Below are 12,602 nucleotides of genomic sequence, written 5' to 3'. Positions count from 1 at the left end.
CACTGAGATATGGAAGAAATTATTAGCGTGCTGTGCCTATTTTTTTTCAACCTGAAAATAAGATTTCATTTTCACTAAATTTACTGTATGAACTGAAACTGTCACCCTCACATAAACTCAAAAATACACGTGGAGCTGGAGAATGGGGGGAGGCTCAAAGTTTTTCACAGAAATTCCTATTCAAGAAAATCTGGAGATCACTGCTATGAACAGAGAAGGTAGATAAGTCCTAGGAGACAAGTGACTCTAGACCGCATCAAATAATCAAACCTATTTAAGGTGTTCAATACCCTACAGTACATATACAAATAATAATTTTTCAACTGTAATTGCATAATCTATGCTGACAGGAATATAACTTACCTCATCCTGGACTCCACTGGTAGTAGTCAGCTTGCTCCCATCAGTAATTGTAATAATTATTGCTGGCTCCAAAAAAAAAGGGTTTCGTCCCTAAAGTCAAAAACACATTAATTATATTAAGGTCTAGACATCAGCTTAATTTTTCTGAGTAAAAAGCCAATTCTTAGAACACTGTATAAATCCACTTTTCTTGTTATTAAGTTTTATATACTGTATATACCTTTTGTACACTAAAAAAAGATTCAGAAAGAAACATGCACTAAACAGAAGTTAACCTTAAAGAAATGGGATTAGGTAGAGGAAAAGTTAGACTTTTCACTTCTTTCTACATTTTTCTATTATTTTAATTTTTTACAGTGAGCATTTATACTTAAATAACTAAAAGTACTTAATTTTTTAAAAGGAACTCTATAGCTCAATTCTAATAATCTTATTTAGATATTCAAAATTAAAAGACAGTATTTTTCTGAAAAACTTGTTAAAGAGAAAGGCAACATAGTACATGAAGATAACAATGCAATGTAATTTATGCCTGTAAGCAAAACATCTAACCAAGTGACTGGATATATGCACGGAAGAGCTCTAAAATCTGGTTCCATGGGAACACAAGGGCTACTCTAAGGTTAGTGAAATTTAATGATAGCCCAATATGAAAAATTAAGAAGGATGTTACTTCAATTGCTCGGCAAGAGAAGGTACAAAAACAACAGTGACAGAGGCAATGGAAGACAAGTGACACAAAACTCTCAAATGCTCCATATATAAAGTGAAAGAACTTCGGTAACTTCCACTCAAATCTCTGGCCAAATTACTCAGTATGATGATCAATTTTAAGGGACACATTCTATGAGGGAATCAGAAAAACATAAACTTATCTTTTACATATAAATGGCTCTCATTTAAGATATTAAGGCACATTTAAGACAAAATTATGACCAAAGGCTAGAATTTCAAAGACGTAAACCTTGTGTTTGAAAATTATCAAATTCTCTGCCATTAACACATTCAAGAAAGGATGGAATGAAGTTTTGCTGGATATGATGCAGAACAGCATATGACAAATTTTAATGTGTATATGAATCACTTTGATCTTGATAAAATGCATGTTCTAATTCAGTAGGTCTGGTTCAGTAGGTTCCACATTTTTTTTTCTAATGTTTGTTTATATTTGAGAGAGCGTGAGCACGGGAGGGGCAGAGAGAGACAAGAATCTGAAGCAGAATCTGTTCTGTCAGCACAGAGCCCAACACAGGGCTCCAACACTCGAACCGAGATATCATGATCCGAGCCGAAGTCAGACGCTTAACCGGCACCAGGCACCCCTAAGGTTCCACATTTCTAACAAGACTGCAATGTAGGAGATGCTAATGTCCACAAACCATATTTGGAATAGCAAGGATGTAGAAGGGTTATATGCATGTAATATTCTATAGTTCAATAAACTTCCCTTACACTTATATAGCTCTCAGTCACTAGCATATTACAGCATATACTCTATTTGTTAAATGTATTTACAAACACTTCACATACACTGTGATTTTAACTGATCTTCATAAAGTGGGAAGGGGAGATTTGGCAGTTTAAATTTCTTGATCAAGTCATACAACTTGCAGGTGGCATATACATTTTTCAAACAGGTGTCCAGGAAATAATGATTCCAAATGGGGAAAGCAACCTCTGGTCAAATTAAAATATGTTGGCTATAACTTTTAGAAGATTTCGAGTGCATAGAAGCATCCAACTGTTACAGAAGACTTGCAGGGGATTAAAAAAACAAACAAACATGAATTTACCTTCCCTTCCTTCTCCACAACATTCATGGTAAGTGGAATACATTTGGAGAAACATTACACTATACTACCTGTCACACCATTCACCCCCAACATAAATAATAAATTCTAATAATGTAAGTCTTCTCATAGATCTATAAACAGCCCATGTTCATTGTCACTGCTGAACTTCACCTGGTTCCCTCTCGTAAAATGTCTTCCCTTTTCCCTGCCCACAACCCACTCAATTCCGAATTTTTCTTTAAGGCCCAGTTTAAGTCCTCTTCTTCCATGAAGCCTTCCCTGATTAGCCTGCCCTTAAATAATTTATCGTTCTCCCTCTCCAACTTCTAATAGTGGCAGTTTTCAAACTTAATAAAATATAGATACATAGAATGTTTCTTCAAATAAAACTGGATTTGGAGTGGTGTTATGGAGTACATTTTGTCTCTTTTTTTTAAGTACACTCCATGCCCAATGTGGAGCCTAACACAGGGTTTGAACTCACAACCCTGAGATCAAGGCCTGAGCTGAGATCAAGAGTCAAATGCTTAACCAACTGAGCCACCCAGGCGTCCCCACGGAGTACATTTTGAATACTACTTCCCTGCAGCATTTAACCTCTCTCCTTCTCAAATTATTTTTAATTTAAATATACAACACCTTGCACAACAATGTGAAAATACTTAACACTACTAAATTCCACACTTAAAAACGGTTAAGATGGTAAATTGTTATGTGTATTTACTATAGTTTTTTAAAAATACACCGTCTTGTATTGTTCATCATTGCTTCCTGATTCTGAGTAAACTGAAGTCAAGGAGCATGTCATTATTTCTTCCTCAGCACTGAGCACAAAATATTTAAGCACTGGGCACTTAAAATACTCATTGACTCACTGACTGAGGTTTAATACAAACCTGCCCAAGTTCATGGAACCACTGAGAATTTTTCAAACTTGAACAAGCTTTGAAAGAAGATATAGATACTTTACCTATATCTCAATATAAATGAGTGCTTCCCTAGCTTAACACATTAACAACTCATGAATTTGCTAGGATACAAGGGTACACTGCCTCTGTCCTGTGTCAGTCTAGCCATCCACTCTCCATTTACTCATGTTTGTCACTCAAATGTTTACTGAGTGGCTGCCATACGACAAGCATCGTGTCAGGTGCCTGATAATCCAATCTCACCAATAATAAATGTACCTATGTACATAGAACTCTCTTCTCCTGGTCTCTACAAATACCACGATAGATCAAAAATTGGCAAAGGGAGATAAAGAAGGCCAAGATATCCTGATAGCTTCAGAATTATTTTATCTTGCTTCTACCCTTAAGCTACAACTACGTGGACCAAATAATTGGAACAGTGCTTCTGTAGCACCTCTACACCTAACTCAAATTTTCTTCTATATTTTCTGAATGAAAGTCTGACATCAATTTTTATTCCTGTATAAGCACAGTGAGAATTATTCTTCAGAGGCCAGTCGGTTACACTTGTAATTAAAGAACAATGATCTATGACGTATTGAACTTTACGAATGGTGATATGCATCCAAAAACCAGTACATACTTTAAGGACCATCATATCTAAAAATCAAGTTAAAATGTATTAAAATTCAGCAAAGCCTTTGAGTTAAAATGTAAGCTAAATTAAAACATCAAAATATAAGTGACTCTTTCCTTGATAACCAACTTTTAGTTGAAACTTTACTGGAGTCATACACACAGTACTCTCCATAGTGACTATACCTGAAATTACTAATAATCAGGTACTTGACAATAACAATAAAACAGTCATGCGATCTCATTTAACCCTAAAAACATGGTACAGTAAAATATTCACAAGATTAAATAATATAATCCAAAGTTACCCAGCTGGTAACTAGCAAAGCCAGAACCTTATTCCAGTTCTAAATATCATGGTCTTTCCACAGCATCTAAAAGTCCTGTTGGTAGCAACTAAATCCTCTTGCATACAGTTCTACACGAACCTAGACTGTGCCATGTTCACAGAATAATTAATAGTGTTACAATCAGTTTGGTTTTATTTAATATATTCTATCTACAGCAAAATTAACTACAGTGGAGCTATTCCTTTACTTGGTTTCCTGTTGCTTTGTGATTTCTCACCCACAAAAAAAAAATTTTTTTTTTTTTAGAGAGAGAGAGACAACAAGAGACCATAATCCGGGGACAGGAGCAGAGGGTAATTAAGAGAGAAAAGAGAGAATCACAAGTAGTCTCCACACTTAGCACAGAGCCTGATCCCACAACCCTGGGATCATGACCTGAGCCAAAACCAAGAGTCAGACACTCAACCGACTGAGCCACCCTGGTACCCCTAAATTATCTATATATAAATCAATATACCTCTCCCCAACAAAAACACACTGCAACAAAATACAATGTAAACAAAATGGAATGTTTACTTTTGAAAACGAATGTCAACCAACTTTCAGAGAGCATAGGTACAAAAGCAAGGTAAAACAATATTAAGATCTTTAATGACTTTAAATTTTGGAAAATTGAGATAAAGATCAAAGGTAGAAAAAAGTAAAGAAAAATATGACCATCTTCATTTCACCTATTTAATTATTTAACCCTAACATGGCTAATTATTTAATTATTTAATAAAATAAATTACTTAATAATTTAATAAAATAATTATTTAATTATTTAACCCTAACATGGCTAAGATCCCTTCAAGAATCACACTAAAAAAGACAATAGGATTAGTCATGATAAAAATTAGAGTAATAATGACTTACTGCACATATATACAAGAGGACAGTTTTTATTTCTTCCGGAACAAATTATCCCTACCTCTATATAGAAATATAAATGTTAGAATAAATTTATTTAAGCATAAATTTCTAAATCACCTGCAACAAATGATCAGATGATGTTGCTCCAAGACAGTTTTCTTCTCTACAGTTTACACTGCTCCTCCCCCGCCTGTGCAAGTGCATTTATGCTTGGCAGAAGCACGGGAAATAACTGGCATCTTTCTCACACATTTTTACCCAGTAAATTAAAGCACATTTCTGGTTGTCTACCAGTATCATGAGACAATTTTCATGTGTTACAAAAAATAATTTAACATTTCAAGGTCAAAAGTTGTGACTTATAATGTCATTAACTATCTGTTGCCAAGCCAATGCAGTTCAGTAATTCCCAAATCTTTACGTTTTTATTCCTTGTATGTTTATGAAGTCACTCAATTTGGAGACAGTCCATATTAGAATAGACCACAAAATTCACCTTGGTCATAAAGTTATAAATAGCTTTTATCTTAGTTACAAGATCTCCAAAAAAAAATAGTAATATTAGGCTCTGCTACATCAAAGGCAACCAGTAGAGGGACTCTTGCCATTAGCAGAATTAAAATCAGATGGTTCTCTCAGAGCTGTACTTCTTGGTGCAAAGAAATCTAAACATGTCCCTAAAGGATAGAGTGCAAGGTATAATATTCTACCTATTTACTAATGGAAATCTTCTCATTTAGAAAATTTATTTAAAAAAAAAAAAACAACTGATTTTACTACTGGTCAAAAACCTCAGGTAAAAATTCTGCTAAAGATAACATAAAATGCAAATGTTAAGTTCTTGCAATAATTTAATATTACCATGGGGTTAGCCAAAACAATGAAATTAAGGCATAAAATCTCAATAAGAAAATTTAAAGAATTAAATTAAGTAATCTTGGGGCACCTGGGTGGCTCAGTCAGTTAAAGTGTCCAACTTCGGCTCGGGTCATGAGCTCACAGTTCGTGGGTTCAAGCCCCGCATCGGGCTCTGTGCTGAATGCTTGCTCAGAGCCCGGAGCCTACTTCAGATTCTGTGTCTCCTCTCTCTGCCCCTCCTCCACTCATACTCTGTCTCACTCTGTCCCTCAGAAATAAATAAATGAAAAAATAATAAAAAAGTAATCTTACCCACTAGAACCCATTTTTGCAAAAAAGTTTTTGAAAATTTTCCAAAAAAAATTTTTTGAAAATATAAAAGGCTATATTTCCCTCAAATACAAACTAACCCAGTTCTCAGAATCAGAATTTTTAATTTTACCCAATAAATTTAAAATGTAGTGGGGGGGGGCTGGAAGAGATACAGGAATTTTACTGTACTCTTAAATAAGTCTTAACTATTATCTTCCAAAGCAAAAGCAAGGCACCCCTGAGTATTCAGTAAAACTTTCATTGGCTATCTCTGCTATGGTACCAAAGGACTCATTTTCTCCCTGTGCACCATGCTCCATGTTATCAGTCCTTGGAACAACCTCATAAGGACAGCCATAGCAAAGCTACTTTTCCCATGGATTAAAGGGGCTACTGAAGAGAAAATGTGCACCAAATGTCAGCCCACCAGCTCTCCAGTGATGGCATTTTCAGCTACTTACACCTACTATTGTCTAGTTATTTTGCCATATGCCCAGAAAGGTACAGTCAAAAGAAATCAACCAAAGAGATGTTAGGATGTATAATGTCTTACACATATAGGCTAAAAGCGTATTCCCTAGCAAGAAAATCAGAAACTTCCAGAAACAGACTGTGCTTTTTCAACCTAAAACTTCCTTTTCAAGTTAAGTAATAGCAACAACAGCAACTATGTCAAAAGGAGGAAAGAATCGCCGTGAGAAGTAAGTACTGCATCAGTAATGGTTCTCATGCATATGCCACTGGACAAGTACTCAGTAGGACAGCTATTAAAAATTTTTTAACGGTTAAGTTGCTAAACTAGATGTTTAGGTCCCCTATTTACATCTTTGTAAAATCTACATAAGAACATAAAGCTGGCATTATCAATCCTATTTTCCTCTACTACCATATCTAAAAAAGAGGTAACAATATATGTTCCTCTAAAATATGACCAACTACTTCATTCTCATTTAGAAATGCTGACACTCCCTATATAATCTGTCAAAATTCAGATTCTATAGAGAAAATATAAAACACAGAAATATTAATATTATTGTTCTGTGTTAGATATAGATGTCATCTACTTCATAATATTCATCTCCTTTAAACTTATTTCTAAAAGAAAAATATCTTAGGATGCAATTCACTTCCAAAGACTTGTCATAATACTGATAATAAACACAATTACAACTACATAGAAATGAGAAAAGCAGCTTTTAATACATACTTTGCAAATACAACTAGTATATATAACATTTAGTTCAGTATTGTTCAACTTCAGGCAACTGCATACCACAACCAGAATTTTGTCAATATCTGCTTATTACCTGTACTAATATTTATGTACTCAATATTTCCCTTGAAGTCAGTTATTTTATTTTTGCCTCAATCTATATCAATAAGATCTATGAAATCACAGTTTTGATGTGCTAATTATATCTTCTATTCAATAATTCACTGTCGTTAATACAGTTTTGCTTCTTTTAAAGGGTGGGAGGTTCGTTGTATTACAGGAATGAATCACAACTGGTTAATTAAACATTCCAAACAAAATATATTAATTATTTAAGTCAATAAAGGCCTGACAGCCTTATATTTAAATCAATATTCCAAGGCCAGAATTACAAGTTTTATGTTTGTTTTAGAATTTAAGATTATTACTTTTATAGTTATGATCTCAAGTGGTATGGCAAAAATGAGTCTTTTGATAAAAAAAAAAACTCTAAAATATTCATCTTAGGAAATTAGTGCTTATAAAAAAAAATAGCACCTCTGAATATATAGAAAAGATCTCTGAAAGGGGAGCCTGGGTGGCTCAGTTGGTTGAGTGTCCCACTCTTGATTTCAGCTCAGGTCATGATCCCAGGGTCATGGAATAGAGCCCCACATCAGGTTCCACGCTGACCATGGAGCCTGCTTAAGATTCTCTCCCTCTCCCTCTCTCTCTCTCTCTCTCTCTCTCTCTCTCTTCTCCCCACCCCTGCACTTCCCCCACTCTCTCTAAAAATAATAAATTTTTTAAAAGATTAAAAAAAAAAAATAAAAGATCTCTGAAAGATACATTACAAACTGATTAACCATGGCTGCCTCTGAACAATGGAAGTGAGCAACTGTGTAACTTTCTATAATGCTTGAACTTTTTAACCATGTGCATTTATTACACATTCAAAACAAGTAGTCAAAATTAAAATGTGCTTAGTATCTAAAAATAAACCTTTAAAAATCTGCTAGTGTATGAAAACCTAGCATCTTAGAATAAATTAAGGTCTATAACTACAGAAAAACATCAAAATTAAACAATTAAAATTCCACATTAAAATATATATTCTTTTAGTTTCAAGTAATTCTATTATACAGTTGTGTACAAATACAGTTCCTTTACCTAACCATACAATTCCTTATGTTAAAAATATTAGCATCATTAAAAACAGATGGAATAAGACTTAAGAAAAGGCCAGGGGAATCCCATATATTTATTTTAATATAACGACCAAGAGCAATATCCTAGAATTTGATTCAATTAATAAACCAAACAGCAATCATGTAAGAAATACTACAGGAGCGCCTAGGTGGCTCAGTCGGTGATCTCACGGTTCACGGGATTGAGCCCCAGGTCGGCTCTGCACTGACAGCAGAGCCTGCTTGGGATTCTCTCTCTGCCTCTCCCCCATCATGCTCTCTTTTTCTCAAAAATAAACAAACACGGGGGAAAAAAAGAAATACTGTAAGAACTGAAGAACAGTTTGACTTTAGGACAAAAATGTTAAGGAAACTCCATAACATACAGGGCTAAGAAATACTGCATCAAAAACCAGGAATATAAATTCAATAGGTCTAAAATATTAAATATTTAATAACTTCACAGAATTTGAGTTTTACATTTGAACTGGAATCTAAAATTTAAATAAGATTATTCTACAAATAAATAACTGGTTTTGGTAATATTTAAACAGTAATAGCAGTAAAAAAAAAAAAAAAAAAATGGGGGGGTACCTGTGTGGTTCAGTAGGTTAAGGGTCCAACTCTTGACATTGGGTCAGGTCATGATCTCACAGTCATGAGCAAGCCCTGCGTCGGGCTCTGTGCTGAGCATGGATGAGCTCATGTGCTGCTTGGGATTCCCTCTCCCTCCCTCTCTCTGACCCTCACCCTGCTTGTTCTCATTCTCAAAATAAATAAACTTAAAAAAAAATACTAACATTCTAGATTAAAAAAAAACCTAATATGCTCGTTATATTAAATGGACTAGGTAATATTAATTTGGGAAAAAATTCCAGCAAAGAATGTAATAGTAAACATGTTGCAAACATTGCAGAAAAAGAAAAAAAAAAAAAAAGCCAGGATGAAAACCTATTTTCAAAGACAGATGAAGTTATATATAGCAATAATGCTGAAAATTAATTTGACATCAATAAATCACACAGACCTACCTATACTATCCAGACTAATCATCTCCTTGAGGTGTTGATTACCACCAAATGTATAGATATTACCTTTGCAAAAGTCTGGTTAAATCATGTCTTTAACTATTAAGAGCTATTTTTTCCTAAACATCTACACATATGTTCACAAAAAAATCATTCACACACACATCAGCTCTCCTACACAGAAGATGGAATTCAACCACAGGATTCTATGTAAGTATCTTCATGACTACAACTGAAAATGAGAAGGAACTGCCTAATAAATGTTTCATGTCAGTAAAGTTAGAAATAAAGCATTAAATTTAATAAAGCAAAAAAAATTCATGATAAGCACTTGGAAAAATTGACAGTCTATTTTTTCCCATGTGCTATAGCTGAAGGCCAACTGAAAATAATTTAATTGGATAAATCATAATTCGAGATTAGTTTTAAGGGGCTCTGTTTTGTAAAAAAAAAAAAAAAAAACATGAATTTTCACTTTTTAGGAAAGAATTGATGGTAACCCAATTTCAGAAGGTTTTTTAGAAGGAACTATTAAAATTTCTCCAAATCCATTACGAAAGGTATTTGTACTCTGTACTCCCTAGGCTCTGACTCAAACATTTACTGATGCTTAGTACTAAGTCCCTTCCCAAGTGTTTATAGATTTAAAATTTTCAAAATAGGTGACATGTTTAGGAAATGAGAAACGAACCACATAATACTTGGGCCTTTCGCCAAGAAAAGTATATAAGCCCTTCTAACTATACATACAAATCCACAAAGGTTTTACCTTAGAAATGAACCTCATGAAAAAGCAGAGGTCATATGAATGACTGGATAGTTGTCACACGTTTTTGATAGTTGCTCTAAGCTCATTAAAATGGAAGCTCTATGAATGACTCTTTTTTTTTATTACATTAAGAGTTACATTCAATATAATGTTGTTTGAGATTAGACATTGTCCCTTCTGGATTAACAATAAAATTTACATATAAAGACCTTTTAAAATTTTTTTTAATATTTATTCATTTTTTGAGAGGGAGAGAGAAAGAGCACATGTGCACGTTAGTGGGCGAAGGGGAGACAGAGGAGACAACAGAATCTGAAGCAGGCTCCAGGCTCTGAGCTGTCAGCACAAAGCCCAACACGGGGCTCGAACCCACGAACCCACAAGATCATGACCTGAGTTGACACTTAATCAAGTCTGACACTTAATCAAGTGAGCCACCAGGCACTCCAACATATAAAGACTTTTTGCTCTATTATCTGATTTAGGCCCAATTTTCTGAATGCAATTTCTTGGTTTTTCTAACTTACTGCTTTGAGAAATGGATTGACAACTAAAACTGTACAACAAAAATTCAAAATTTTACATTAGCTTTTACCTGCCAAAGTACATAAATGACCAGGAATTACCACAACTCAGGCATTATCAGAGGCCACAAAGACATCATTTTGCTTACTCTCAATAATCCAAAAGGACTGAATGCTGTCATCATCTTGTAGATGGAGCCTTTGTAACATCACTTACTGAGGTTTGCAGCCTAACCTTTCACAGAACACAGAATCATCTTCAATTCCGGGGATTAAAAATAATCTATTGTTGGGGCGCCTGGGTGGCTCAATCGGTGAAGCATGCGACCTCAGCTCAGGTCATGATCTCGAGGTCAGGGAGTTCAAGCCCTGCGTTGGGCTCTGTGCTGACAGCTCAAAGCCTGGAGCCTGCTTTGAATTCTGTCTCCCTCTCTGTCTGCCCCTCCTCCCCAGTTCACGCTCTGTTCTCTCTCTCAAAAATGAATACACATTAAAAAAAACAAAACAAAACAAAAAAAAACTATTGTTTTTAATCCTTTCAGAATAATTGTTGGTATGCTTCCAGTGTTCAAACTCGAAAATAACCAGAAGACTTTGTTGATGTTTCCTAATATCTAACGAGGTTTCCTTTAACATGCCAGCATCAATACTGCCATTGAGGAGTTTCAAAGTACATTACTAGTAGCTAATGCTACAATTACTTTTTCTCACATACTCAGAACTGTTTTCATCACTGTAACAGTTTGTCAGACAATATAATCCTTCTGAGGACCTTTACTATGAGTCCCTCAGCTTATCTAGGCAAAAGCAAAAAATGGAAAATGTTAAAATGCCATATCCTTTTAAGGAACAGATTAAAAAAGCAAGAGTGCATAGGAACAAGAATAAATCTTGATAAGACACCACTAGCCTGATATAAATTTGTCCCTTGGTTACAAATAATCCTCTTAATTGTAAGATTCTTATGTTAAAATATTTTCTTATGTGCAACTATACCTCAATATACCAATCATCGGATTTTAGATCACGTATGCTCTAAAAAAGAACTATTATCATATAGAAAAAAATCCTTCCTAGGCTTATCCTATTTTTCCCACATAAATCTACATTACAAATAATAAAAGGGATCATAACATTTCACATTCGACCTTTCTTCTGTACAAGAACATCCTCCCTCCACCCCATCCCAACCAACACCAACTCGTATTCTAAAATATACTATTTACAAAGCCCTAGAAATGGACTCAGATCTAAGTTTCCTCAAAAAATTAAAACCTTCTTTCTCTGAAAATCGGAAAACATGTTTGCTTTATTAAATTAAACATGTTATCAAACTGTTTTTGAACAAGAAAGAGATTTTGGAGAAAAAACTTTTCAACACCAAGGGGAAAATATTTTTGGAGCTTCAATTTAAAGCCAAAACCATCATGTTTGTTCCTTATGGCACAAAATTTTACGTTAGCTGGAAATACTGGCTAGCTAATTCTAGCTTCTTACGATGTTTATGATGGATAGATGTTGGGTTATGGAACTTCTGTCAAAGGTTTCGGATTACAAAGCTTTGCCCTGTTAAGTGTTTAACATAACATTGGGCACGACAGTTAATCATCGTCATCTGAGTTCCTACCATGTGCCAAACAGGCACTTTGCTAAATGATTAATATTTCTAGTTCTTACAAAAATTCCCCAGAATTATGCTATTTTCACCATTTGGTGGATAAGTGATTTGAAGTTCAGTGAGGCTAAGGGGACTTGTCAATACAGCCTAAGCTAGTAAGTGGCAGAGCCAGGCACGACCAGTTCTAATGAAGCGGTTCTTTCTGTACC

General features: G+C 34.6%; 1 protein-coding gene across 2 annotated transcripts in view; it reads right to left on the bottom strand.

The window, feature by feature from the left end:
* Positions 1-12,602, bottom strand: part of INTS6 (integrator complex subunit 6) — an 89,032-nt gene that overhangs the window by 66,007 nt on the left and 10,423 nt on the right. For both annotated transcript variants that reach the window (XM_042962910.1, XM_042962965.1), the window contains exon 5: positions 364-453. In XM_042962910.1, coding sequence (XP_042818844.1) covers positions 364-453 — 90 coding nt within the window. The remainder of the gene's footprint in view (positions 1-363; positions 454-12,602) is intronic.

The sequence above is a fragment of the Panthera tigris genome, chromosome A1, assembly GCF_018350195.1.
Source record: "Panthera tigris isolate Pti1 chromosome A1, P.tigris_Pti1_mat1.1, whole genome shotgun sequence".
NCBI classification, from domain to species: Eukaryota; Metazoa; Chordata; class Mammalia; order Carnivora; family Felidae; genus Panthera; species Panthera tigris.
This window is presented reverse-complemented; position numbering and strand designations above follow the sequence as displayed.